General features: G+C 50.6%; 8 protein-coding genes across 8 annotated transcripts; 3 read left to right on the top strand and 5 right to left on the bottom strand.

Annotated features, from left to right (window-relative positions):
- Positions 1–344: 344 nt before the first annotated feature.
- Positions 345–2,876, bottom strand: ASPSYDRAFT_43712 (transcriptional repressor TCF25 family protein). Its single transcript, XM_040846707.1, has one exon. It carries the CDS (start codon positions 2,719–2,721, stop codon positions 517–519), a length of 2,205 nt encoding a protein of 734 aa, XP_040703173.1. The 5' UTR covers positions 2,722–2,876; the 3' UTR covers positions 345–516.
- Positions 2,877–3,134: 258 nt separating this feature from the next.
- ptcF (type 2C protein phosphatase ptcF) lies at positions 3,135–5,555 on the top strand. Its single transcript, XM_040846706.1, has 3 exons — positions 3,135–3,834; positions 3,891–4,895; positions 4,953–5,555. Exons 1-3 carry the CDS (start codon positions 3,158–3,160, stop codon positions 5,062–5,064), a joined length of 1,794 nt encoding a protein of 597 aa, XP_040703172.1. The 5' UTR covers positions 3,135–3,157; the 3' UTR covers positions 5,065–5,555.
- Positions 5,556–6,087: 532 nt separating this feature from the next.
- On the top strand, positions 6,088–7,044 carry ASPSYDRAFT_105572 (uncharacterized protein; the record flags this gene model as incomplete). The annotated part of the gene is made up of 1 exon (XM_040839848.1): positions 6,088–7,044. A coding segment is annotated over one exon (957 nt), but the record flags the coding sequence as incomplete, so codon positions are not given.
- Positions 7,045–7,251: 207 nt separating this feature from the next.
- Positions 7,252–8,232, bottom strand: ASPSYDRAFT_56969 (putative mitochondrial export translocase Oxa2; the record flags this gene model as incomplete). Its single annotated transcript, XM_040849297.1, has 1 exon — positions 7,252–8,232. The coding sequence occupies one exon, from the start codon at positions 8,230–8,232 to the stop codon at positions 7,252–7,254; it is 981 nt and encodes a 326-aa protein (XP_040703170.1).
- Positions 8,233–8,628: 396 nt separating this feature from the next.
- On the top strand, positions 8,629–10,474 carry ASPSYDRAFT_149659 (alpha-1,2-mannosyltransferase ALG11; the record flags this gene model as incomplete). Its single annotated transcript, XM_040841931.1, has 3 exons — positions 8,629–8,990; positions 9,049–9,184; positions 9,233–10,474. The coding sequence occupies 3 exons, from the start codon at positions 8,629–8,631 to the stop codon at positions 10,472–10,474; spliced, it is 1,740 nt and encodes a 579-aa protein (XP_040703169.1).
- An 875-nt stretch (positions 10,475–11,349) lies between these two features.
- On the bottom strand, positions 11,350–13,652 carry crzA (putative C2H2 transcription factor Crz1; the record flags this gene model as incomplete). Its single annotated transcript, XM_040841923.1, has 2 exons — positions 11,350–12,356; positions 12,410–13,652. The coding sequence occupies 2 exons, from the start codon at positions 13,650–13,652 to the stop codon at positions 11,350–11,352; spliced, it is 2,250 nt and encodes a 749-aa protein (XP_040703168.1).
- Positions 13,653–15,439: 1,787 nt separating this feature from the next.
- On the bottom strand, positions 15,440–16,587 carry ASPSYDRAFT_148592 (uncharacterized protein; the record flags this gene model as incomplete). The annotated part of the gene is made up of 2 exons (XM_040841824.1): positions 15,440–16,168; positions 16,258–16,587. 2 exons carry the CDS (start codon positions 16,585–16,587, stop codon positions 15,440–15,442), a joined length of 1,059 nt encoding a protein of 352 aa, XP_040703167.1.
- Positions 16,588–17,548: 961 nt separating this feature from the next.
- Positions 17,549–21,332, bottom strand: ASPSYDRAFT_88287 (putative serine/threonine protein kinase; the record flags this gene model as incomplete). The annotated part of the gene is made up of 2 exons (XM_040851992.1): positions 17,549–20,579; positions 20,638–21,332. The coding sequence occupies 2 exons, from the start codon at positions 21,330–21,332 to the stop codon at positions 17,549–17,551; spliced, it is 3,726 nt and encodes a 1,241-aa protein (XP_040703166.1).
- Positions 21,333–27,199: the final 5,867 nt, after the last annotated feature.

The raw sequence follows: 27,199 nt of genomic DNA, 5'->3' as shown, positions 1-27,199 counted from the left end.
GTAGGATCGGTCGGCACTCAGATTATACGGATGTCGAAAGCATGGGCTGAAGGCAGGAGTGGGACGCAGAAATTTTGTGGGAAGTTGGAAGATAAGGCTTGGAAGAGCAGATCCTGAAGCTTCTCCAAAGTTAATTGCGGGGTGGATCCGCTCGGATTTGACTAAGCTGGGGGTGTAACTACTCCGTCAGTAAGTAGAGCCTTTGTCTCTCCTTTTGGCCTCTTCCAAGATTCCCCCGTAACGGGGACTTATATGCAACTTATGTATACTTGTAGCGATATCCTGACACTCGGAATCCCTGAATCAAGGTGCATAGGAATGACGTACATGCAGCCGTCTGTTGGAGACATTTCAACGGTCCTTGGAGCCAATCGGCTGAGCGATAATTCTGCGACTTGCATACAAATCCCTCAACCGCGCTTACGATTGGACTCTCTAGTGAAGGATTTTCCCTCAATATTTGAAGATAATGTTCTTTTCTTTTATTTTTAGATAAGGGCTCTATCCGCACGGGTATCACTCCTCATCTTCCGCCCCTAAGAATTCCAGCTCCTCCCGCAGTAAATCTACAACCATAGGGCCTAACGCTTCCCGAATTGCACCATCCAATAGGGCCTGCCTGGCAGAGCTTGGCTCAATCTCATTCAGTGCGTCGGCGTAGTCATGTAGTGGAGAGTAGTCGACCTCAAGATCCCAGTTCCCCCGATCCACTCCATACTGGCGAATAAATCCCTCGAGGCTCTGCAGACCATCTCCAAGGAGCCAATGCTCGAGTACAATTTGACCTTCGGGGCCGGATGGTGGAAGTTCTCGCTCTCCTCTTTCTAGGCCCTCATCTGAAGAGCCATCTTCTCCAGCTTCCTCCCCGCCATTGGCCCGGAAACGGGGGAAATGAAGCGCACCGTTATTGAGCTGGTCTAAAAGGTTACGAAGCCATTGAGGCCTACCAGCCTCTGGTACTTGCGACAGATAAGATGGTGTTGGATCAGACTGCTGCCGAAATGCTTCTGACTCGTACGGTGGGAGAGGATCAGAAGCAGAGATCCGGCCAGAGACGAATCGGGTGGGTAAGTGCGTTGTAACGCGCGGAACGTCCGAGAGTACCACATGGCGAGCGATATCCAAAGTAATCTCTGGCGGCTCGATGGGCTCATCTCCTTCAGGTAGCGTATCCGCCACCTCCACAAGAAGAGAAACGACCTCAGGGGTATTCCAAAGATCCTTGGTCCGCACAATATAAAGTTCGGTGAAGAGTTCATGGCCGTCAGTTGGGGGAAGTTTACCCCAAATACGCTTTGGCATTGGTTGGATATCGAGTTCCTGCGCCAGCTTGCAGAATACCCATGGGTACCGCGACATTGCTAAGCGCATCTGCTCTCGACATTCCTTAGGCTTGTTTAGTCGTAGATATGCCAGTGCTAGGGAGCACTGAATGTTGGGGAGATATTCCCACTCTTTAGAAAGTCTAGTTTGCGTGCATAAGTCAATGAAATGTGACCACTCTCTGCCGCGCAGCGCCAAATTGTCGATCATAAGCCTCACGCAGTAAGGATCCTTTGGATCTAAGCTCAGTAGCAGCTTAGCCCATTCATATGCTGTTCTCCAAGTCCCCTTCATTCCTAGGTTGGCGATATATCTCCAGCCGACAAGCCACAGCTCGCGGTTTTCTGAAAAGGTAAAGTTAAGTTGTGCTCGGCCTTCTTTAAGTCTGTTTCCGAAGGATGAGTGGACGGACCGGCCAAAGTTGAAGAGAGCTCGCTCGAGGAGATCGGCGGATACAGCATGGTCACCTTGGTGCTTTGCTATCTCCGATACCTGAAGAAGAGTTGAAATATGGTAAGGGTTGTACTGGAGAAGCTGAATCATCCTTTGCGGATCCATTGACTCCACGCAAAGGTCGAACTGCCTTTGAACATCTTGGTACGCAGTATTATGAAGGAATTTGTAGACGGCTGCGCCGTTTGCGAGAGATTCTGTCAGCTCCATTCCAAGACCGCCGCTGGGGGCCCGCGGCCATTCATCTTTGCCTTGGAACAAAATGTTGCGCCGTTGTGTAACACCAGCCAGACTCTGGCCCCTGCTTGCTGGGCTGTATCTGCCTGTCAAGGCACGACCCAAATCTATAGTTTCTCGAGCCCGGTCTCGCCTACGACCCGACCCCGAGTCTGCCTGATCGAAGTTCTCCAACACAACATTGCCGAACAACTTCCGCATCTCATTCGTCGCATTCAGCGACTTAGAATCAATGTGCAGAAAGTCCTCTGGTCTCCTCGGGAAAGAATCATCAAGGCTACGCTCTGGTGTTTCGACCGCGGTTTCTCTTTTCGACTGTACAGCCAACTCCTTCAATACTCGGTCAATCTCGTCCAGGTCTTTGTCGTTGGATTCATCTTCTGTAGGTTCCTGCTTCGCCGTATTTTTCTTCTTCTTATTTTTTCCTTTCTTCTTTTTCTTCTTCCCTGAGTCCGTGGTTGCTGAAGGCGTTACTTCCTGTGTCGATGGAGCACCCGGGGCAACCACCTCGCTCTCTGACTGCTGTTCGTCATCGTCACCCCCCTCCTCGTCGTTTGCTGCATTCAAAAGATCAAATGCATTTAGCTTCGGTTTTGATGGTCTTGATACTGGCTCATCGTCTTCGCTGGAATCTTGGGGTTCTTGTTCTGCTTGCTGCAACTCTTGTTCACGCAGCTTTTGCAGCTTGCGAATCGCACGGGAGGACATTCAGGATAATCTGCGAATTTAAGGGTTATGACGGTCTCCAATTTGAGAATGATAGACACGACATAAATAATCGTCTCTCGAGGCTAGAATCTGCCAGACAGGCTTGAAGATTTCAGGTATAAACCTGGGTAGAGAATCTTTAATTTGTGACTGCGGGGATGACGACAGTGGACGGCGACCCAGTTGGGTTTAGTGCGGAGTACTTCAATTCCATCTGTAATATTGTTACCGCATTTGTGTATCTGCCGTATTTGATACACCGCCTCACTGGCGTTGCGTCTCCACCAACGATAATGAGTGCCTGAGTGCCTGGGGCAGCAACAGGACTTACGACACCGAGCCTCGTCCGCCTCTCCCTTATACATCGTCCTTCACGGCCTAGAGTTGGTGGGAGCCTTGTTTGTTTTCTATCCTTCTGTCCCATATCGCTGGCTCAATGCGTCGTGCAGCTATTCAAGCATTCCGTACTGCTCGCCGTGCGCCATTATGGCGGGTTGCCGGTAGGAAACCGCCGGCTATATCGTTCACAAGCAGCCAGTCTCTCAACCTCCGGCCCTATTCCTCGGCCAAACACCCTGCCTTCCTTTCCGCTTCTCTACAGTCCTCAATGCATCTTCGAACCTTTTCTGTCGCAGTAATTTCGACAGTAGTCGCTTCCGGAGCCTGGTACGCTTATCAGGGTGACAGTTCCCAAACGCCAGCAGCCGCCGGTACGTCGTCCTCGCAGTTCCGGTTGTTTACGACAACCGCACAAGCCGAACAACCCACAGAGCCAACGCGCCGTGCTCTTCTAGTGGATAACGACCAATTCTATACCGCGACGCTCTCTGGCGAGCAGCCATTGCAAAAGAACACTGACGACTCTGACCGCCGACTTCTAGAAATGCTCACGCCCGAGCAAGCGACGCAGAAGCTGAGGAAGAACGAGGAATCATACTTGGTGAATCGGGGAAAGGGAGTGGTTCGCTATGATGTCGTTCAGGTACCAAGCAATTCTCCCATCGAAGACGACCATGCGGAGAAGATAGTCGAAGTACCAGCTTCCACAGCTGCAGCCAACGAAGGTCAATCCAGTAGTGACTGGATGTTTTGGGCAGTGTTCGATGGCCATTCGTACGTTTCCAGCTCATTAAGTTATTCTGTACTCCTGCTGACTAGCATACTGATAGTGGTTGGACAACATCTGCCAAATTGCGTAACGTTCTCATTTCATACGTTGCTCGGGAGCTGAACAGTACATACAAATCTGCATCCTCCGACCCCTCGCTCGTTTTACCGTCATCCGCAGCTATTGATGCAGCTATCAAACAAGGCTTCGTTCGTTTAGATAATGATATTGTCCACAGCAGTGTCGACCAGGTCTTCAAGTCCAACTCGCGACGCGCTGCAGCCGAATTGCTCGCCCCCGCTCTTTCCGGTTCTTGTGCTCTTCTTGCATTCTACGACTCGCAGAGCAAAGATCTTAAGGTCGCATGTGCTGGAGATTCTCGGGCCGTTCTAGGTCGTCGCGGTGAGAATGGGAAGTGGTCAGCAACTCCGCTCTCAGAAGATCAGACAGGTGGCACACCCTCTGAAATGAAGAGGCTGCGCGAGGAGCATCCGGGCGAGCCTAACGTGGTACGGAACGGACGAATTTTGGGTCAGCTGGAGCCTTCTCGTTCCTTCGGTGATGCCTTCTACAAGTGGACCAAGCAGACCCAGGACAAGATCAAGCGACAGTTCTTTGGCCGCACCCCTCACCCTCTTCTGAAGACGCCACCCTATGTCACCGCCGAGCCTGTGATCACAACAACCAAGGTTGAACCTAGTCAAGGTGATTTCGTCGTGCTAGCAACCGACGGACTCTGGGAGATGTTAAGCAACGAAGAAGTAGTCGGCTTAGTTGGCCAGTGGATCGAGGAGCAACGGGCCGGATCCGGCAACAAGAGCTGGGTACGGAGTCTGTTCGGCTCCCAAACCCAGCTGCCCGTCGAAACACCACAGGAGACGACTTCAGATGGCCAGCGCCGCCCGATCCGTCAGCAGCAGTACGATATCCCGGGAGCTGCCAACCGCTTCGTCGTCGAAGATAAGAATGCAGCCACCCATCTCGTCCGCAACGCGATGGGCGGAAAGGATAAGGATATGCTCTGCGCTTTGCTAACCCTTCCAAGCCCCTATTCCCGAAGATACCGGTAAGATCACCTCAATCCCCCAATCATTATGGGCAATATATTCTAACCAAATGCCAGTGACGATGTAACCGTCGAAGTTATCTTTTTCGGCGACAGCCCAGACAGCCGCACGGTCTCAGTCAACGAAGAAGCCAGTGCATCCGAAGAGAATGTGAAGGCTAAACTCTAAGCGACATAATACCCAAATATATTTCAAAGACTTACAAGCACTACATTGGTCCCTCTTCTGTAATTTTGCTCAAGAAAGAATTTCAGAATTCGGTAACTTTTGAGTTGAGACACGGTTCAGCTGGCTCAGTGGGTAGAGCCTCACGGCGTTTTCCTTGGGGTTGAAGAATTGTATTCACATATTTGTTTGTTATGAGGGCCATTTAGCTAGCTAAGCTAAATTTTCCCTTCTAAAACTAAGAACATAAAAGTAAAGCAAGCATTTTAATTAGTCCTGTAGCTAGTGTGTGAGTTTCTATTCACTGGTATCACGTGAGTCATAGTAAGGTGACGCCCACGTGAGTTACCATGCCCTGAATCATAACAGATTCACTGAAAGATGGATAGAATCACTGCCTGCTCTTCCTCTCTATAGCTTAGCAGGAACAAGTAGGTACTGTATATAGAGGGCTTTCTCTTATGCTATAATATAGAAAATGCAGGTATAGTTATTGATATAGTCCCTTTAAGATACAATTTATGATATTCTTAAATAAACAAGTAGAACTTTCTATTTTATGCTGTTACAATCGCATCAGTATGAGCAGGGCGAGGCATTTTCAGGCAGGAAAAACAATGCACTCCTCCCCTCTCTTCATATCCTCTCACTATCAAGCTAGCCTCTCCTCCTAATACAGCCACAAATTCCCCTGCTTTCCATCCCACCTTTCCATTAAACGTCCTTTGGCTTGGTACTATCCTCTCTGCACGGGCATCTTGTTGGCTTTGTTGGTGTTGGACTGTTCGCCGTTCGGATGCCATTTGGCGAGGCTCAATTGAAAGTTTCGGGTATTTGTGTTGTCTTTTGCTGAGCTTGAAGTGACAAGCATTTCATCAGAAACTTGGGTGTTGTGGCTTGTATCCGAAAATAAAGGTATTGTCTTTGAAGGTATGTCACGAAATCGTAGCCCCGTGTTGTTGCGGTATTCAACTGACCAACCTTCAGCTGCAGGCCATGTCATTCTCAAACCACCATAACGAGGGGATAAACGAGACCGACGAGGACCTAGAGGCCGGCGAGCAAGAGATCGATTACGAAGGAACGCTCGATGTGACCATCCATCAAATGAACTGCTTGTTGGACGAAGTCACGGGCTTTAGCGTCCGCAGAAACGGTGATGGCGACGTTATTCCGGGTTCTATGAGTACTTTCGAGGCCGATCAAGAATCAATTGATAGAGCCGTTGAAGCAGCCACTAGTGTCACTGGGCCCAACAGAAGGCGCCGTCGTCTGGCACCTGTTAGACCTCCACGTTCACCCCGGCCAATCCACACCTGGGATGAACTGGTGCAAATGCTTCCGATTTCTGACATCGAGAGGGAGCGCCAAGCTGCTGAAATACCTTCGGCACGCGAACTAGATAACGAACTCGACCCGTCAACCGGCCAAAGTGCTTGGGAACCGTATATCGAGTATTTTCTCTGGGCATGCCGTGGGAACGTGCCATTAATCACCGATCACTTGCAGGCTATCTTTGGATTCAACCCTCCTATTGACGAAACTGTTGTTGCAGCAAGGCTTGGCGGAGTTAACGCGTACAAGCAGGTGACCTTTCTGCGCAAGTACCTCCCTGGCGAGACCCACTCCTTGCAGCGAGCAGAGGCCCGGGGAGTAATCTATGAAGCCAATATATCACACCCTGATGTCCGCATGGGATCTCAGGAATTGGAGCTGAGGCAGTTAAACTCAGGACATCCGGAATATGTTCAGCCCATCCTACCATGCTGGGCGCCGCGCAGTTGGAGCCGGGAAGACGATGCTTTTGCTGCCTTGTATTTGGGTGAGCATCCGTCCGTGTTTCAACGCGAATACAGCTGGACGCTTTCGGACATTCCAAGCATCGAATTCATTAGCATTAGAATGGCTCAAATCCCGCACTTGAATCTCAGTTGGGCCGAATTGCAGGCGGCGAAGGAGCGCCGCGACTTTTATGTCACAACTTTCCCAGACAACTTTCCAAACGAGGGCCGGGCTGCGATTCCAGCAGAGTGGAATTTCTTCTAACTTATTTCCACGTTCGACTCATTTCTCTGTTTACTGCTAAGACTGTTAAATCTCTGGCTTTGCGGTTATGTTTTCTTGGCGTTTTCACATATCAGGCGTCTTTTCAGGATTCCTTATTGCCATAGTCGCCAGGTTCAGATTGGATCATTTATCGCTCTGTACTTTTGTCCCTGCGGAAGATATCCCAATGGAAATAGGTCTCCATGGTTTCAATGACGGGGTGGGAAACATGTATTTCTGAAGAAGAAATGTTTGCAAGGTCGCAATATTTGTGCTGGTAATCCAATAAACCATAAGGGCCGCCGGCATTCCATACCAGTAGGATGCCACGCCGATGTTAAGAGCAAGAGCCTGGATAAAAGTTCGAAGCCCAATAGTAGAAAGGTGCTTCGTCATCTCCAGACGCGGTAGATCGGCAATTTCTTTCATCTTCGGCGCCTTCCACCCGGCGCGGACATTAGCCAGAATAGACACGGTCAATAACGTTGGGAGGATACCCGTTGGGTCGCCCGCTAGTAGGTCTGGGAACCAGAGGGCCCCTTCTGTGGCAAGCGATGGCTCAACAGCGAGATGAAGCGCGCTGGATTCTGATGAAGATGACGGTTCAAGTTTCGAGAGGAGATACGGAACCAGTCCTCTGTCAATCCCGCTCATAGCCCTAATACTTTCCATGACAGCAATCCAGACAGGCATTTGAAGGAAATTTGCGGGCCTCCAGAATCGGTATACGCCCCAGCGTTGGCGGAGAGATTTATGCTGCTCTTTGAGGTTCCTCGTAACCATTGCTGTAAGTTGAGACGGGAGAAGTCTCTTGGAACTGGAATCCAACGCAGCTCGTCTCTGATGGTGCTGCCGCCAAGCCGTGAGTATCGGAGACAGATCTGAATCTTTACGAGCTTGAACTTTGGTAAAAATCTGTAGCGGCAATGCCACAGTCATTCGAACCAGAAACGCAGTCAATGGGAGAGATAGAACCCAAGGCAGATGGCTGACGGAGTGTACGCCATGGACGAAAGCTGACGTGCCATCTAACACTTCGTTTATGAATGGAGCAGGTCTCGTCTGGTGGAAGCCGCGGACCTGCTGGAAATGCACGGTCCGAGGGAGACGATGGCAGGCCCTCATTTCAACTGCTTCTTTTTTTTTAATGTCGACCTTTTGATATAGAATAAGATATAATACAAAATTGAAAGAAGAAACGAACAAGAATGCAGATAATACTCGTACAATACTTTCACATCGGGGGTAAACAACAAAAAGAATTCTACGGCAGAATGATCCCGACTTGAGGCCATCAGGTGAGGTCCATCACGTGGGCGGTCATGAAGCTATACCCAAGCCTGGACCCAGGGACCGTACCGTACCGTACCATACCATACACAGCCACATTGTTATCGATAAGCAGCGGAAAGACCAGAGAAGCAAACATCCAACAATAGTCAACTGCGACACCAAACATCCCGCCTAGAAGACGTCGCAACCATCGTCGCTAGCTAGTATGCTTCCAGCTGATACTAAACCATGATGCTGTTTCTTCTCAAGTTTCTGATCTCGGTGATCGCCCTTCTTGCCGCCTGCGTTCTTCTTCCCCAGTTCTCCCTTGGGCTACTCCGCGTTGCGCTCCGCGGCGTGGGCTGGGTGATTCGAAAGAGAACCCAAGCTCGCAGAGAGGCCATCCTAGCTCGTGTTCGAGTGGACGAGGAGGTACTGCTCGCAAAACAGCCGAAGACAGCTTCTACCAGTGCGACATCTGCGGAGGATGAGGATTGGGAGAAGGTCGACACCTCCACTTCGGGTGACAGCTCCGGGAGAGTTAGTCAGAGCTCCCAGCAATCGGGGAAAGAAGAATGGGCTGGAATCATAGGTTTTTTTCATCCGTTTTGGTACATTCCTCTTTCCTGACGGTAATTGAGCATGCAAGGCTGACCTACTTGAATGAAGCAATGCCGGGGGTGGTGGAGAACGTGTCCTTTGGGAGGCTGTCAGAGCTACGCAAAGGCGATGGCCGAAAGCCGTTTGTGCGATCTACACTGGTGATCTTGAAGTCACTAAATCAGCTATGCTGGAAAGAGTTCAAGTACGTCCTGCTTTCGTCTTTTCGTTCAAGTCTTCTAACATGTAACAGACCCGGTTCAACATCCAGCTTCACGCTCCAACAGTTGAGCTACTCTATTTGACAACTCGCAAGTATGTCCAGAGCAGCATGTATCCGTACATGACTCTTCTGGGCCAGTCTCTCGGCTCGCTAATAGTAGGATACGACGCCTTCACGCTCCTCGTGCCGGACATTTTTGTCGACACCATGGGCTATGCCTTTGCAGTGGCATTTTGCAAGCTACTTTTCCCGACAGTACCAACCGGCGCATATGTGCACTACCCCACCATTTCCACCGATATGCTCCAGTCCTTGGACGACAAAACCGGCCTTAAAGGTGTCAATGCCGGTGCTGGAAAGGGACTTAAAGGCACCCTGAAACGAAAATACTGGCTCGCATTTGCGCGTCTTTATGGCTGGGTCGGCAGCCACGTCGACGTCGTCATGTGCAATTCCTCGTGGACATCAGCCCACGTCCGGTCCATATGGGGTCCGTCACGGCATAACCCGTTACACTCATCACAAGCCATCAAATACAAGGATCCAGTCGTCGTCTTCCCGCCGACCGCCGTTTCTGACATCCAGTCCACTATCCCAGTCACCCGTGAGACCGAAAAGTCCCGTACCCCAACACTCCTATACATTGCCCAATTCCGCCCGGAGAAGAACCACCCGCACGTCCTCCGCTCCTTCGCTCGCTTCCTCGAACACTACAACAGTACTCAGTCCGGCGCCTCAAGCACGGCCGAAGAACCCCAGCTCATCCTCATCGGCAACGTCCGGCCCTCCAGCCCTGACGAAACCCACATCTACAACCTCCGCCTCTTAGCCCACGAACTCCGCATCCGCAACAACACCACCTTCCTCTGCGATGCGTCTTGGCCCACCATCCTCTCCCACCTTGCATCCTCGTCAATCGGTGTGAACGCCATGTGGAACGAACACTTCGGTATCTGCGTCGTTGAGTACCAAGCCGCAGGCCTAATCGCCGTTGTCCACGACTCCGGCGGTCCGCGCGAGGACATCGTCGTTGATCTTCCCGAAACCGATACCGCGCCTGTCACACCTGTAGGAGGGAGAGCAACCGGTTTCCGCGCCACAACTGAAGAAGAATTCGCCAATGCGTTCGAGAAGGCACTCTCACTTAGTTCCGAGGAGAAGGTTGCGATGCGACTGAGGGCGCAAAGATCCGCGTTGAGGTTTACGGAAGAGGAGTTTTCGCGGAAGTGGGTGGGTGAGATTGGGAAGCTGGTTGGGATGGTCCCTACTTGAACTTGAAAGGTTTTGGGACGCTGTAGCAATTAGAATGAGGTTTTTTCTTGTTTGGTGTTACTCTTTTCGAGCGCATTACCTCCTAATAAGTACGTAACGTACTTATTAGGATTAAATGCGGTAATCACATGCTTTACCGGAATGTCGAGAATCGTAACTCTGTTGGGATCATAAGACAAACAAATACCTTTTCATGGTAGGGATTATCTCTACGCAACAAGACGCCAGTCTCATATTCACGTTTAACTGCACCTTTCTAGCAGTCCTAAAATATGTTGTTTATATATTACTTCCGAGAAGACTTGAAAAGATTGCTGTTATAAGAGATATCTAGTCATTGAAATTCATATCACTGCCTCTTAACTTAACATGTACAATCGGTCGTTACTTGGATGTCCAGAATATCTATGTGGGACAATATTTCAGTACGTACTACGTTACAGTACGAGAATCAAGAAGATTTGAAGAAAACATAGATCAAAGTATAATATCTACCAACATCGATATCAGAAGAAGAAATAAAAAGATAAAAGCAAACAAAACCAGAAAAAAACTGATCAGGGTATCCAAATAGCCCCTGCAGATAGAAAAGAAGAGTCCTTCTCCCAGGGGTATGAAATTCATCGTAGACACGTAACGGTGGAAGTAAGCGGCCCGGTCGAACCGGCCGAGAATAGGGCTAAGTTGGAGAAAGGAATGAAGAGAAAAGAAAAATCAGGGGCAGCCAAACCACCAGGACTTAAGAATGTGGTATATTTCAGATCCTGTATCCGTAACGCCGAACCTCTATACCGGAATTCAGCCATGAATGGAATGGGAGAGGGCAAAGGGGTATTTTCCCATCAGCAAATCGACAAAATAAACGGCAGATAGGTTCACGAGTACGATGGGTAACCACTTTCGCCTGCATTATTGACGCTTAGACCTTGCGATTGCGCATCCACTCCGTACATATTGCCCTGATCACTGGCGTATCCACTCATACCGGAAACACTAATTCCGGATTCATCATCGTCGTACCCAAATTCTCCGCCGGAGCTCGCGTCAAAACTAGTGCGTCCACCAAAATCGCTAGCGTCGTCATTACCCGCCGGGATTTGATCCCACTGCAATGTTTGAAGAGCTGGGTACTGCGCGAGCAGAGCTGCTGGCAGAATGAAGTTACCACCCTGCTGGCCATCAATCCCTTGAGCAGGGACCATGAGCGGCTGCGCCATGGGCTGCAAATGTTGCTGTTGCTGGTTCATGAGTTGGCGATCGCGCTCCTGAGATTCCTCATCCAAGAGTGGTTTAATGCAGATTCGACCGGCTTCTGATCTGAAATGCCGTCCTAAAGCATCTGCACGAGCAAACCTGCGGCCACAGCCCCACTGCCCGCCTCGGGAGAGATCACCCCGGCAAACAAACTTCTTCTCACCAGAGTGCAAACCCTCATGGCGTTTACGGTCGTGCTGGCGGGCAAATGCCTTGCCACAGACGGTGCAAACGAATGGTCGTTCGTCTGTATGTGTCCGTAAATGAGAGCGTAAATTATATGCCCGGGTGAAGCGTTTGGGGCAAAGGTGGCACTGGAAAGTTGCAGGGTGCTTTTGAACTCTCTTAGAATCGGGTTGGTTTGTAGGTCGACCTGGGTCAGCAAGGCCGAGGATGTAGTTTCGGCTGTTATCAATCGACGATGTTGATACACGTCGGTGGCGGGCAGGAGAAGACTCTCTCGAGCTAGGGTTGCTGTAAGGGTGACGATTGACATCAAAGGGAGACAGTGACCGGTTTGATGAATGACCCGTTGGACCTAGGTTGCCTGACGGTGACGAAGGCGAGCGAGGACGAGACTTGGAAGTTGGATGATAAGGATCGGACTTGCTACGAGTTCGAGGGGCACCTAGACGAATGGATTAGAGCTAATTTCAGTGCACGGAGCGGCAAGAAACTTACGCGCAGGAGGCGGACTCAATGTATCCATATCACTCGTGGGTTTATCATAGGGAAAGATTGGAGTTTGGCCTGGAGGCGGAGGTTCTACATTAATAGATGGCGGTGCCATTTGCGACGCTTGTCCAATATCTGGGTATAGGCCCGCATGCTGCATCATGCCTTCTTGGGTATTTGGATAACCCTCAGTTGGGGGGGTCGGATACGGAGAGCTTGCGGAGGGGCCCGAGATGAACGGTCCACTTGGAATCATTTCTGTTGCTAATTGAGGCTGTTGAGGCATCAACTGAGGAGAAATGTAAGGGCTGTGCTGGGGACTAAATGCCGGTTGCTGGTGCTGGTTATGATTGTCCGCCAGAGTGAAAGTCTCGATTCCTATGGCAGCATTGTCATAAATGCTAGGGTCATTTTGAGGCGCCAACAGTGGGGATGGGTTATTGTCCGCGGGATCAAAGGAGTCATGTTGAGTAAGATACGGGGAATGCGCTGCAGACGACACTTCGGATACCTCTGATGGGGCACGGCGATGACCGTGGAACGAGGTATTGGCCATGAGAGTCTGCCAATCTGGATGCGAAACGTTTCCCATATATGCAGCGCTAGCGGGGTCGAGAGAGGTGTGTCGCGAGTGCTGTGGAGTATGGAACGTGCCTGGCGAGGATGCGGGAGGCGACATGGCGCTCGGGGAGGGATTTGATGGTTGCTGTTCCAGCGGAGATGTCTGCGACGAATTTGAGGGGTGAGGAGACGGGATCTGGCTGACCAGGTCGACCGGGTTGACAGCCTGGTTGGTTGGCTGTTGCTGAGGGTCAAGCAAGAGCGAGGAGGGGTACTCGGAACCACCAGTGGTGTTTGGGCTGGGGTTCTGATAAAGCGAGAAGTCAAAGTCGCCGGTATTCGAGTTCAGGAGATTTGAGAAGTTCTCCTCGGTTGGTTGATGCGACAGCCCTTGGTCAAACGACTGTGGGATCTGTAGACTAGGGCGTGTGAAGCTCTGATCGGTGGCCGTAGCGGGAGACAGATAGCTCGACGAGGGGTAGGCATATGACTCGGAGCCCGGAGCGGGATTGTTGTCAAAGGATGAGGGAGGATAGGAGGCGTTGGTGGTGATTGAAGGGTCAATCGTCAGGTCGTTAATATTATTGTATTGTTGTTGTTGGTGAGGATGGGCCGAGGGGCTGACACTGCGGTTTTTATGGGCAGCAGGAGCTTGCCCCAGGTCCTGGAGCGTGTCCGGCGGATCCATGACAGATGCTTTTGGTTTCGAGATCCCAGAATAGATACCACGCGAAGGGAGGCTGAGCGAGATGAAGGAAGAATAAGAATGATGGCAGGGCGATCCAAGTTAAAAGAGAAGCGATCGAAGCGTGGGAAGCAAGGTGGGGAGACGCACGAAGTGGGTTACGGGTCGGTCGGGCTGCGAGGCGCAGAAGACGGCGAGCAGGGCAAGGATAAGAAGGATGGAGGACGCGGAGAAAAAAAAAAAAAAAAAAAAGGAAGAAATAATTATAATCAAGCAGGCCCGAGGGAGAGGATATTGAGTCTGGAGCGATCATTCGGTGGAGATGAATTCAGGGACAAGCAATGGGGACGGAGGGCAGTCTGCGATTCAGCCTCGCGGCGCCGCGTATCGACTATCAAACTATAGCGGCCTCGACGCTGGCAACTTGGCGAGACTCGAGCGTGCTTGCAGATCCCCTGACGGATAACGGGAAATTCGACACACTGACAGGCAGCAGAGATTCCGTTCCTCGCTGTCGTTGATGATGCGATGAAGCGCAACAGTGCGCGGTCTTGTGGAAGACGAGAAGCGAATCAAGCGATCAATGAGAGAAGCCTGGGGAGGTTCGGCCGAATCGGGAAAGTCCTGCCTTGTTGCCTGATCCAGACGTGGGGATACAGTAGATACGTAGTTGTTCATCTCTACTGTTCAACACTGTTGTCCACCTTTGGAGTCGGAATTCAGTTGTTGCTTAAAATATCAAGTGCTATTCTAAATATAAATCTAACCTTCAGCAGATAATCTTCACTGACATAGGCTGATTGCAGGATTAAAAGGAGCCGTCTGTCCATCACTGATGCAGTCAAGCACTCCCATTCCCGCAAGGCAGACTTCTTCTGGGCCTGGCGCTCCACCGCACCACGTCGGTAATGGGATTGGGAGACCAAACGCACCAAAGGCACCGGCAGCCTGCCGGGTCACTGGAAGGGTGCTAATAATATCTTCGTCAGAGCCCATGCTTATGCAGAAAAATAAGGGCTGCTGATGTTACACCGACTTATGTCATTGACAGTGTTCTACGCTAAGCACGATGGCGGCTCTCCAATCTATAGAGTGCTCAGCAGTCAGCACAATCGCTCAACAAGCCCCAAGCCGGAGCACGCAAGGGCTACAATAGAGAAACAAAGCGCAAAAAGTAGTGCTCCAGAGTCTCGGGTCTCAACAATAACTCGGGAACACAGCAGACGTCACGGCAGTCGTTGCCCGTTGCACTTTCGGCCCCCACGCGATTGATCCAGGGTAAAGAACCAGAATCAGCCTGACAACTATCAATCACATTATAGGATTCACACCAGCCGATCTCGCCTCGTCTATCTTGCCAGGACGAGGTGTACGGAGTATGCCCAAGGGCCAAAGCAGATGTCGGGTTGTTCCCACGGTGTACGCTTTCTTGTCCCATCATAGTTGTGGAGGGGCTGCTTGGTGGCCGCCCATTGCCTGAGCTGGTTCTGCACAGCCCCAAAGCTGAAACCTCCTGCAATGCCTGAAGCGCCGACAAATCATGAAACCGTTTTCCGTTGGTTTTCTCTTCCTTTGAATTCGAGCTACAGGTTTCATCACACGATAATATGCATCTTAGGCTTTAACTGGTCTGTCGGGTAAAGGTTGTGTTACCGGGTAAGGTACCTAATAATGAGGCTTGCCGCACACGGAGAATCCCCCGGAAGTATATACTCCGCACATATTAAGACGTTAGTCCAGAAACCTTCCAGCTCGCAAAGATTGACACCACTGCCTCGATACTAGTATTCTTAGAGATTTCCAAAAACAGAGACACTGTCCCTCACCGTCTGCGTCTCCCAATCCACCATCACAACATCGTCGCAGCTCGATCCCAATCCCGCATTGTCCACCCAGCCAGGCTCCCAGTAGTACAATCCCAGCCCGCCCGTTACCCCATTAAGCACTTCTGCCACATCACTCAAGAACGTCTTCTGCCCCTCGGCTGAGAACGGAATGCTCGAGATATCGCTTGGGAACTCATACTCTGGGTTCGGGCACGCCACGGGCCAATTCGTCTCCACAACAACCACGTCCTTCCCATAGGTCGACTGAAGATTCGACAAACTACTTTTCAGTGAGGACAGTGTTGCGTCTGCATTGTAGAACGGATAATATGACACTCCGATGAGGTCAAAGTCCGAGGACTCAAGCGAGCCAGCCGCCAACACCGTGTCGTAAAAGTACTTCTGCGCGTCCCAATCCCAGCCGTTGTCAAGGTGGATCATGATCTTGGGCGTTGAGGCCAGGTTGGAGTCCTTGACGCCCCATGCCCCGGAGTGGAGGATGCTGGCAATGTTCCCGAAGTTGTCTGTTTTGCCCAGAGGCCAGAGGAGACCATTGCGGATCTCGTTTCCAACGGAGACAATCTCGACGGCGATGTCGTTCGAAGCGAAAGTGTTGCATACTTCGAGGGTGTAGTTGTATACTTGCCACGTTAGGGTATCGATATCTGTCGTTGACCAGGAAGACGGGGTAGTCTGTATAATGTTCAGTTAGTCAATCTTCCCTTTCCCCAAATAAAATAAAATAAAACAAAAGCAAGGAGGTCATATGTATATAGATATACCTGGTCACTCGGATCGGCCCATGTGTCACTCAGATGTAAATCCAAGTACAAACTCATGCCCGCTGCCTGCACTCTCTTTGCAAGCTTCAGGTTATAGTCCACATCGTACGACCCATCACTAGGATCCACCCATATCCTCTGTCGGATCGAGTTCACGCCATTATCTGCCAAGATCGCTTCTAGCGCTTGCGTCTCGCCATTCAAGTTCTTGTACGCGACGCCGTCATCTTCCTCGATCAGAAGGGACGAGATATCCGCCCCGCGATAGGTGAGGGCCGCGCTGGTGGCGCTGAATAAGGAGAAGAGTGCTGAGAGTGAAGAGAGCAGCATCATGATAATTTAGGGGGCACGTATCGCGTATCGCTTGAGACGGCCTAATTCAACTGCCATGCGCTGTCAAACTGTCAGTTTTCTCGGGAGCGGGAATCCGGGAGGATTTAACGCATTTTTGGCCTTTAATGGATCCATGCTCCTTTTTCTCCGGGACTTGTTAATTCAATATCGCGGTGCGTTTCAGGAGAGCCCGGCGGAGACGAAGCCTGAAGAAATTCATTACGAGGTGCGAGATTCATTGGTGGAGGAAAACCTGAGACACCGGGGCAGATGGTTGACGGGGCGAACGGGGGAGTAGTTTAAATATACTCCGCTGTTTACAGAACGCAAGACTTGTTGATGGTTTGATATTGATATGGATGTTTCATTCCATTGTTCCCGATATATAATCTGGTTTATCTCACAACATCTCGTTCATCATCTCATCCATTCAAAACCCAACCCACCTCTTCAAACGAAGCCAAGCTAAACATGCTATATCTCAGACCTCCTCTCATGTCCCGAGCACCCTCCCCCCATGCATCGAATAAAACCGATATATTAGGCGGAAGGTGAATCAAATGGGAATAGACATCGAAAACAAACAAACGCCCTGTATTTTAAAGCCCACCCGAACAGAAAACAAAATGAAGCCTGCCACCAATGCGAATATATGTACAAGCAATGTCGTCTTCTGCAGGTTCATGTATGCCAGAAGGCGCTCCCAATTAAATGATATACATGTAAGTCTCAGAGGTTGGTGATAACCTGTGCAGTGTGCCCTTAATTAAGCCGTGGGGATGGATTGTGGAAATTGATTGGAGTAGGTCATGATGGCATCGCGGAGGGGATAGGCCCGCAGCCATGATCAAGGTAGTGAGTTTGCAGGCTTTGAGGCCCGCAAATGCCTAGGGTGAGGGGGTGGTCGGTAATGTCCGTATACCCCACATCTAGGGCACGATTAACCTGCATCGTGCCCTTACTTCGATGCCTTTCCCATAGGAATTGCTGGTTTTTGCGACACAGGCTTCTTTTTGCCGAAAACAAGGCCTTCGTCTTCGGAATCGTCGCCACTCTCCTCTTCGTCATCGCAATAGTAACGAGATTCATCATCTTCTGCTGGGCGAGATGTGCTGGAGCGCCTTGCCTTGACTGTCTCGCCAGTACGGAGGATGGAAGGAACCTGCGTCCCTGTTTCACACTCATTCTCCTTGACGGGCCCACCCTCTGACAATGATGAGGCTCCAGACATAACAGACGGAATGCTGGGATGGGACGTGCTCTGCGACATGCCGCTGGTGTCCTCGTCCACCGATGACGAAGATATTGTAGCTGCAGAAGCCGGGGAGGTTGTCAACGTTCCTTTGGCAAGCTCCACAGCATTATTCTCTGACGTACAGTCCCAGAGCTTGCGGGCGCCCCCGGTTCCCTGAATAGCCTCCTTACATGTGCGAGGCTCGCTTTCCGGATAAGACCCATGTCCACTTTTATTGTGCGACGAGGTATCCCTCGACAAAGTGAGTGGTTCAATAGAGGTTTTCCCTAAGAGCGGATGCGATATTTTGCGTCGATGGCTCGGTGAAGATGCCGGACTCCTGTGTAGAGTGGAGGGTTCCTCGTCCGCTTGCCATGTCGACGGCTGCATTTGCCCAACCGCAGAAGTGACGCTCAAGGCAAGGCTAGGTTCTGAATGATGGTCGTCTTCCAAGGCAAAGTGCTCAACGGGAGCAAACCTTTCAGTCCGCCAGTCTGGCTGGAGGCCTCTGGCCAACCGACGGCTTGCGCCGCCAAAGACGCCACCTATAGTTGTCGTTCCTGATGACCCAGCCATTTCAGGAGTGACAGGGCGCAGGGGTGCATTATAACCCTTGTTAATGTCAGACGCCTTGACAGTTTTTGAGGATTCAGCGGTCGACAAATTTGACGTTGCGCGCTCTAGGTGATCGGGCCGTGGTGTCCGATTAATGGATGAAAAGTAGCCGGCAGCGGAATCGTGAGTGGAGTGTGACGAGGGTGACTCTTCTGGGCTAGCTATCGGGCTTACCGTCACACTTTGGGAGAGAGGATGCTCACCATCCCTCGTATGTCGGCCGGATCGTGGGAGAAATTCTTCGTCCCCGCGAAGACTCAGTCGGCGGCCTTCCCAGAGGTACTTTCCCAGTGAGGTGCTGCTTGAAGTGGACGTTGAATCAACTGAAGGGGTTGAGCTAGACGTGCGTTTGCGACCATCCTTATCCTTTGACCTTCCAGTCAAGTAATTTGACCATTTCGCGACATTGGATCGCACCCTCTGAATAAAGGGTACTTTGCTTACGGCTGTGGTCACTTCTTCGTTGGACACCTCGATCTTCTTGCCCTTGCTCAGGTAGGCCGGGTCGGTTTCATCTATCCAGTCCCTGGGGTTTGGGAGGCCATGTAGAACCCAAGGATGATGTTTTATCTCCTTCAACGTGATACGTTTTACAGGATCCTTAGTGAGTAGTCGTTTCAACAGATCCCATAATTCCTCATCAATATCCTCATACGCTAGCTCGTCTTCTTCCCGCATACAATCGGGCGTATGTCGAGGCCATTGGGTATCGGTAGCAACTTCAACGGGCTTTAAACGTCTTCGCGGGATGAAAACATCCTGTTTGACAATCGTTTGAAACATGCTATACTCATCATCCGAGACGAACGGCAGTCGACCAAAGATCATCCCGTAAAGAGTCACTCCAAGGGACCAGACATCGATCGCACCGGTAATACGGGGAGGGCCGCCAATGCTGTCTATAAAATCTTCACTAGTATAGCAAAGTTCAGGAGCATAGAACGCTGGTGTGCCAACAGTCTTGGATAACTCTCGGGCATCGTCCACCTCCGTGGCATCTGTCTCTTCGAGTTGTTCCTCCTCTTCATCCCGAATAGGTCGCCCCAGATATGAGACACCAAAATCAGAAATCTTCACACGGTAATCCCTGGTGACTAAAAGGTTTGCAGGTTTGATATCACGATGTATGATACCTTGAAAATGGAGGTATTCAAGACCAAGAAGTGAATCTCGGAAAGCGTTGCGCGCTTCGGCGAGAGTTAGACATGGCACGAAGGACATGTCATCGTCCTCAGGGGACCAATCAGTTTCAGAGGGGGCATAGCCGAAGCTGCTTGATGCTGTGCTGAACCGTCGCTTCTCGGAAGGACCATCGGCATAAGCACCAGAATAGGCACCAGAATAAGCACCAGAATAAGCACCAGAATAAGCACCAGAATAAGCACCAGAATAAGCACCAGAATAAGCACCAGAATAAGCACCAAACATAGTGCCTTCCACTGCGGCCAACGCAGCTTCTTGGGATGAGGCAAAAGAATGACTTGGAGAGGAGTTTGCCTCCTCGTAATTTGACATGGTACGGCTAGCTGTGCGAGCCATTGCGAGCTCGGGGCCGATTTCATCATCAGACTCCGCACCATGTTCCAAGCTCCAGGCAGGAATCGGTCCCTGCTGTGCATGCTCTGCTTGTGCTTGACGCCGCTCCATTGCCCTCTCACGCTGTTGCCGATAACGCTGCGCTGTCATGATATACTGCTTGCTTTCTTCCAAGAACGCTGGCGTATCAGGAAGGCCGGCCTTTTCGCGTTCAAGCCGAAGCTTGTCAACATACACAATTTCTCGGAGTCCTCTTTGTCGCCAGATAATCTCACCATTCTCGACATACTCGAGCACTATATAAACTTTTTGGCGATTCGGGTCGTCAATCACTTCTAACAGACTAACCACGTTTGGATGGCGAGCCTTTTTCAAAATTGCGACTTCTTTTTTGACCTTGTCTTCGGCGTTCCCTAGCCTTCCAAGTCGACGCCGTTTCGAGTATCGCTGAACGATCTTGATTGCAACCTTCTGGCGAGTTGCCACATGGCGACCCAGTTTCACTTTGCCATGTTCACCGCGACCGAGCTCTTCAAGAATTTCATATTGGTTGATAACTTTGTTTCCAGTCACATGATCCCTGTCCACTTCGACGGTGTGCGTTCTGCAATGCAGAAAGGTTAGTGTCTCTGAGAAAGTCTGATACGAACCGAATAACTTACTCCTTTGGAGGCTGAAGATGTGTTGGATGGAGAAAGGAACCGCTGCTGAGTTCTTCATCAGACCCGTGCGAAGGTGATACCTTCGGAGTCCGAACGGAGAACAGGCCAGGACTGGATATAGGTGTATTACCTGCGGTACGGGCACCGCGAGTATGGCTGGGATTTGGAGTAGCCTCGGTCGGATAAGAGCTCCGCGAACGTAGGAACGGAGGTTGATAAGTAGGGTGTATCTGAGACTGAAGGACAGCATAAGACTGATCCGGATAAACAGGGTATTCGGCGGCTTGACCATCCGACGAGCGGTTATATGACGTCCTTCGCGATAACGAGATACGTGAGAAGACACTGCGGGCATCGACCACGGTATCCTCGTTCAGTGCTTGGAGCGAGCTAGACGAAGTTCTGGTGGAAGGGGTGCGAGAGGTCCCAGAGGAATGATACAGATGAGGGAAAGTGTGTCGAAGAGGCGGTTGGCCATCCAATACATCACTCGAATGAGGGAGCTTTGCATTAGATGGCTTGGTGACAGCCTGCCCAGGGTCCGTCTCGATTGACGCAGGCCGAGAACTGCCGGATGAGTCCTTCGACTTGCTCATCCCCCGCCTATGCTTGTTTTCCGATGTCTGGTCATATTGAGGTGTCACCGCACTCGAAGGTTCCTCGACGCCAAACTCTGAAGGGGGCCGTTCGGCCATCTTCATATTCGTTTTATGCTATTAAACCACGGCCCTGACCAAACGTGCGCATCCTTTTCTCCCAATTTATCCCCTGCGCTCTTTGTATAATTATTCCGTTAAACGTTTCCCGTATTTATGTCCCACTTTTTATGTTCGATAACCCTTTTATCTTGATCAACGAGCCGAATACTCAGGGTGAATTGACACGAAACTTCGATTGTGTTGTCGAATAGATCGGCATTACTCTAGGAATTCGGCTCGAACGAAACGGTGATGGGACGTCCTGGCGGAAAAGAGAAGAGAACGAAACCGTGTACCGGACAACGGATAAGAAATTACTGATCGAGATATCTAACCCACTACAGCACCGGGATGCAGTCGGTCGCGGTTCCGCGCAGGAGCAAGGATCGAAGAAATCGTGAAGGGGAGCGGTCGGCGAGGTCGGAGCGAGGCCGGAGAAAACGGTCGCAGGGGCGGAGAAAAAGTCCAGGGAGTGTCTAAGTATAGAAACTGGGGCGCAACAAGCGACAGCACCTATATAAAAGAATATAAAAGAGGGCAGCCAAGTCGGACTGTCCGAGAAAATATTAAATAGATGAAAATAGAAAAGAGGTGAAAGTGCGAAAGATAGCAGAAGCTGAAAGGAGGGGTAATTTTGGCGAAAAAGAATAAACGAGGAAGGAAAGGTCGTGAGAGGAAGAGAGAAGGAGAGAAGGAGAGAGGAGGAGAGAAAGATAGAGGCGAAGAGGGAGGCGAAGCAGTAATAAGGAGAGGGAGAAGAGGAGAAGCCCAGGTCGTCGAGATGAGAGGGCTGGCGAAGTGTTTCTGTCAGGCGGATAAAGTGCAAGCGATGAGCGGAGGAGCGAGGCCAGGCGAAGGAGAATGTCCCGGCTGGCCTCGCAGTGGCACTGTTAACCAGGTATTTGTATTTACCGAGCACCCCCTCGACGTCTCTGCCTGGGTTGAAAATCCGAAACCCGAGATACGACAGTGATCTTGTCGTCTGTGCCCGCGAAGATTCCTCGTCTCTTCCAGTTGATTCTTTGCTGCCAGGATGGGGATCAACGAGTTGTCCTGATACTATTATTATTTTGGTTTGATATTATCATTACACAAGGTTTACTGGTATTGCTCGATAAGTTACCACTAACAGGGTTAGGCTTTCGGCCGGCTGGGTCCAAACTCTTCCATGACCAAGAGGGAGGACTCAGAAGAGCTCTCCTCCACCTCTTCAGATCCATGGCTCCCATCAGTGTATGATAGGTATATCCGTCTCGTTTAGATCCTGCTGCTGCATCAATGACGGCAGTACTTTTCTTGGAGTATATTTCTTTTGCTGAGTCGTAGAGATCTGCACACCGGGGGGACAAAACAATCAACGGTCAAAATTCAACATTCAATGTTACTACAACGAGGGAGAATTGGTGCTGTCCATGGCCATGATCGGCTTGTACTGATGTAGGGGAATTTCCCCGTCAGCAATTTCAACATCGCCCTCGTTAATTATGGATATGGAGCCCATCGACCCGTTTTTTGAAATTTTGCCGCTCTCATGGAAAGCCCGTGAAGGTGCCGCTCGGGCTGCGCTGAGCCGAATCCAATCCCTCACCAGTGGCCGATATGACAACGCGCATTCTTAATGCAGCCCCTAACATATTGTTTCCTTCGTTTCTTTTAACCGTCGATCTGATAGGCGTTGACAAGAATGACAAGGAAATCTGCAGGCATCATTTTTTCCATTTCCAGCAGAACTCCCAAGGATTGTTTGTCTCTTCCATCGAGATCTGGGTCAGAGGGAGTGCCAGTGATGTTCCGCGGGTCCATCGTCAGCGCAGTCCGTTCTCGACCACTTGGTGGTGGATACCGTCTCCCCCAATTTCATCATTACTTACTTCCTTGACCTTCCAGGTCGATCATCGTGGTAAGAAGTGGTAATTTTCGCGACAAGGGCCAACGGCCAATGTCATCCTTTTCCGTCTCTCGTCGACATTGTTTGCAGTGGCCTTGTCTGCGACTCCCAATAGAATGACGAGAACTCCTCTTGGCCTCGCGAGCTAGCTTCTCAGCAGAAGGTCCGTGTTCTCCAAGTTCTAACAGGCTAACATCCACACGAGCACCCAAGACGATGGAACAAATAGCAAGAATTCAAGTGGCAAACGAGGTGGAAGGAGAACCTTAATCGGTGAACTTGATGACCGAGTCTTACACTTTCAACTTCGCTTATTCTTCTCGCTTCCTCAACTGAGGTACTCGGTCTTCTGGGCCGTGAACCTTGTTCAGCCGTGCCTTAGCCTCTCAGGTCACTACTTACATTCATCAAGGGGTGGCCGGTATCAAAGGAACTTCGTCGGCGCGGCGGTGGAATGCCTATGGCTTTTCCAATCCATCTTCCCTCCTGAATCAGAGGGGCGCGCTGCAGCACATTCTGTTCGACCTCCGCTTCATTCGGCCCTCCAAGCCGAGTGGACAATCCAACCCAAAACTTCCTTCTATTTGCTTATGCATGGCAGCCTGATAATGACACGAGGAGTGGCTGGTTTAAACGCAACGGGACAAACCCCCACAATCTTATCCTCGGTTTGCTCCCTGTCAGTTCTCCCTTAACCCCATACCCAGAGTATTCTCGAGCATTTCAATGGCGATGATTGTCATTGGTGTTTCCACCTAATGCAAGCCTTCCGAATGGATCTAAAGTTCTGGACACGGCACACACGGACCAAGATGATACTTTGACAGTCGAGTTGAGTTTGACGCACGCCTCCCGGTAGTTTGGACTCCAATACGATGCGCCTTTTTCTTCCTCTCTCATCTGTTCGTCGACAGAAATGGCCACTCACGCTTGACGTCACCAAGACCCAAGTCCTCCCCAATCAGGATTACTGAGTTGGCCGCCGCCGTTCGCGGTAATGAACTTGACACGAGAATAATAACGATTAACAACTAGACATGTTTCAACCTCCTTTCAGAGTCAAAGTATCTTTCCTTGAGTCGTCGCTATTACGTATTTCTCGAGCTTGTCCTGTGCTCCTCGTTGAAATGGGTCTCGTATCCCTTGTGATTTCTCAGCAATCTACATAGAACTAGACGATGCGCACCTAGTGGGCTGAATGCGCCTCCGGTTTGATGATCAGCGCCCTCCATTATCGCTGGTGGCTGAAGGTTATCGTGAAGCAAGGGGGAGGCCGTTGGTGCAAATGCCAAGGATATTAACCCATTGACAAGTGACACACCCGACTGACAGCCCTTCACCCCGATGGAGTCGTTGGCATCTCTGCACCCATTTTCTTACAATACACAAATATCCAAGACACTACATATTACTCTCGGTAACGTTATGATTGTTGGCTATTTCGAATAGATACAACCAAGAAGGTATAAATAAAATAAGTATAGGGAAGGTTGTCCTATACCATGGTTCCTTCCGCATGCAGTAAAAACGCGGCGAACGTTTAGGCTTACTAAGTTGTTCATGTGTAAGTCAACGAAGTTACTCCAGCCGCTCGAATCTGAGGCTCAGGACACCAATGTTCAACAATACCTGCCGGTATGGGAATAGGCGGCTCGAGGCTCGAGCTAACCTGCGACTGTGGATGAGATAATTTCGCGGGGAAGTGGGTAATCAGATGCATCGCCACAACCTGGAGATTCTCCAAACTCTCCAGGGACTAACTATTTTCAGCGAAAAGAACAGCATGGGAGATCATGAATACCGCCACATCTTATTGAACGATAAGGATAATTGAGTGTGGCCGTGTCTGCCCCCGCGTGAATGTTCTTTCCCCATTTTTGCGCACGGTTGATATGTACTAGCCCTGAAGGACTCCAGAATAGATTTCACTGCCTGTAATCCGACGGAAGTTGGCTGGTTTCACATTCATGTCAATCTGATAGAGGATTCCCGCTAATATTCCGTGCTGCCATACCAAATCCAGCGCTGTGCAGGGGATCTAACTCCGTACGGAGCTGGATCAGCTTACGACGCCTTGAATGATTGGTGTCATGTTTCCCAACCAAGCTTTTTTGTGCATCCCCATGTAAATAGCGGAAACCGTCGGCCGGGGAAATCTGTGTTCAGGACGGGATGGCGAGATGCTACCCCTTTCTTTCTGTGGTACGGTGGTTATTGCTTACTGGTCCAGTGATATAACGCTAGGTTGAACGTGGAAACGCCTGCAGATGTTTACCATATATGCTGCGAGCGGCAAGTGCTATCCAGTGACTGATACTATGTATACTACAGACCTGCGAGGCAATGCCGCATAATGCAGCCCCATGCTTCAACCAGTTGTGTTCTACCAACCCTGGCTCTAACATGGCACCTCCTACCCCCTGCGTTGTTATCTGGATGAGCAATGACACGCACGGGTTGAGTTATATGACCAGTTGTATCAACAGCGCCACGGACTTCCCTCCAACACCTTACGCATGCAAATTTGCATGTGCCCTTCCAACGCCAGGTATGATTCGTGGTTGATTGACTAGTGTTTACCACCTCTCGCGCCGTGACAAGCGCACACCTGTAAAGTTATGAGAAGGGCTGGGCTGACAGGAGACCAACGGGTAAGACGAAAGACCTGTGCTAACGAAGGTAGCTTGGAACCCGGTATGATAAATTTACATCTCGTCCGTCCACGAGAGGAGATTGGCCTTGGCGGATAGCCGGGTCTTTCCGAGGACGCTTTGGCCTTTCAAGCTCGTATTGTTATTAGACTTGGCAAGGAACTCCCTGGCTCCAGTCTGCGAACGAAGTGGATTTACCAGCTCTGATGGTGGCGCTGTGATTTGCTTTTTCTATTCCATCTTATTTCCCCAGATAAAGAAAAAGCTCGTACCATGATTATCATTGTATCTGAGTTTGGGTTGTGGGGCAAGCCGAATATCGAATTGGAGGCCTCTTTGGCGAATGTGATGACAGTAGCTCGGTTGCGTTTGGATTAAGATTTATATTCAACACGTCGAATATGTTCATTAGTTGCTCCGGTCGATGCTCAAAGCGCAGCGCTGGTTGGGGCAGCCCATGCCTCCATGGCCAACCCAGGAAAAGTGCTGCTGGTTGATTACCAGTTACTACCCTTTGGATTTCGAGCCCCGAGCGGTATAACCTACTCCCAGCATAGATTCGCATCAAGTACTGGTCATGATTGGAGCTAAATATCTGAACAAGCAAGTGCTCGATGCTCTGCTACTCGCTTAGCACTAGTCCCCGTCAGGAGTGCAAATGGCAGGGCCAGTGACATGGCATGAGTTCTATGACAGTCCCGCTGGAAGTCCTCAGTCGGAGAAGGAGAGTGTTTTGAAAATTACCAAACCACGCGGTTGACCTTCTCTTAACTCCTGTGTTCTTTCAAGCCTCGCCATCCCCAGACACTTCGAGGAGGAAGGAGGGGTCCGTGAGCTGTGTCGACATTTCAGACCAACCGCAAGTGGAAGGTCTGTGCCAGCCCCAATTCCAGCTGAGTGCTCCGGGATTAGAGGGGGACGTGCCCAATAATCACTCCAAAAGGTATTTTGATACGAGTGGCCTATCCCTCGCAATCTGTGCCCATCGCCGAACATTGGTATCATGGCTCGTCGAGGCGGGTGAGTACACGCAAACACCTGCAGATGATCAAGCAATGCGGCGCAGACTGCCTGCTGTATAGCTGTGAGGCGTCAAACCAACCGTGAAATCTGGGAAGGCCCCAAGCAGTCGACTGCATGTTCCATCGAGAGCCTGAAGAGGCTCCAAATAAAATTGGGTGTGATCTGTTCGCTGGAATGTGACCAAAAATTGCACCCAGGTGCACGCAGAACCGGAGTATCGCATACCTGCAGTAGAAAGGGAATTGGAGTCTGCAAAGTGCAAACGAGGTTTAGCAGTGTCGGCGTGAGCCGATGGCATGTCA

Source organism: Aspergillus sydowii (assembly GCF_001890705.1).
Source record: "Aspergillus sydowii CBS 593.65 unplaced genomic scaffold ASPSYscaffold_4, whole genome shotgun sequence".
Lineage (NCBI taxonomy): Eukaryota > Fungi > Ascomycota > Eurotiomycetes > Eurotiales > Aspergillaceae > Aspergillus > Aspergillus sydowii.
Note: the sequence above shows the minus strand (reverse complement) of the source record. Positions and strands in the feature narration are given on the sequence as shown.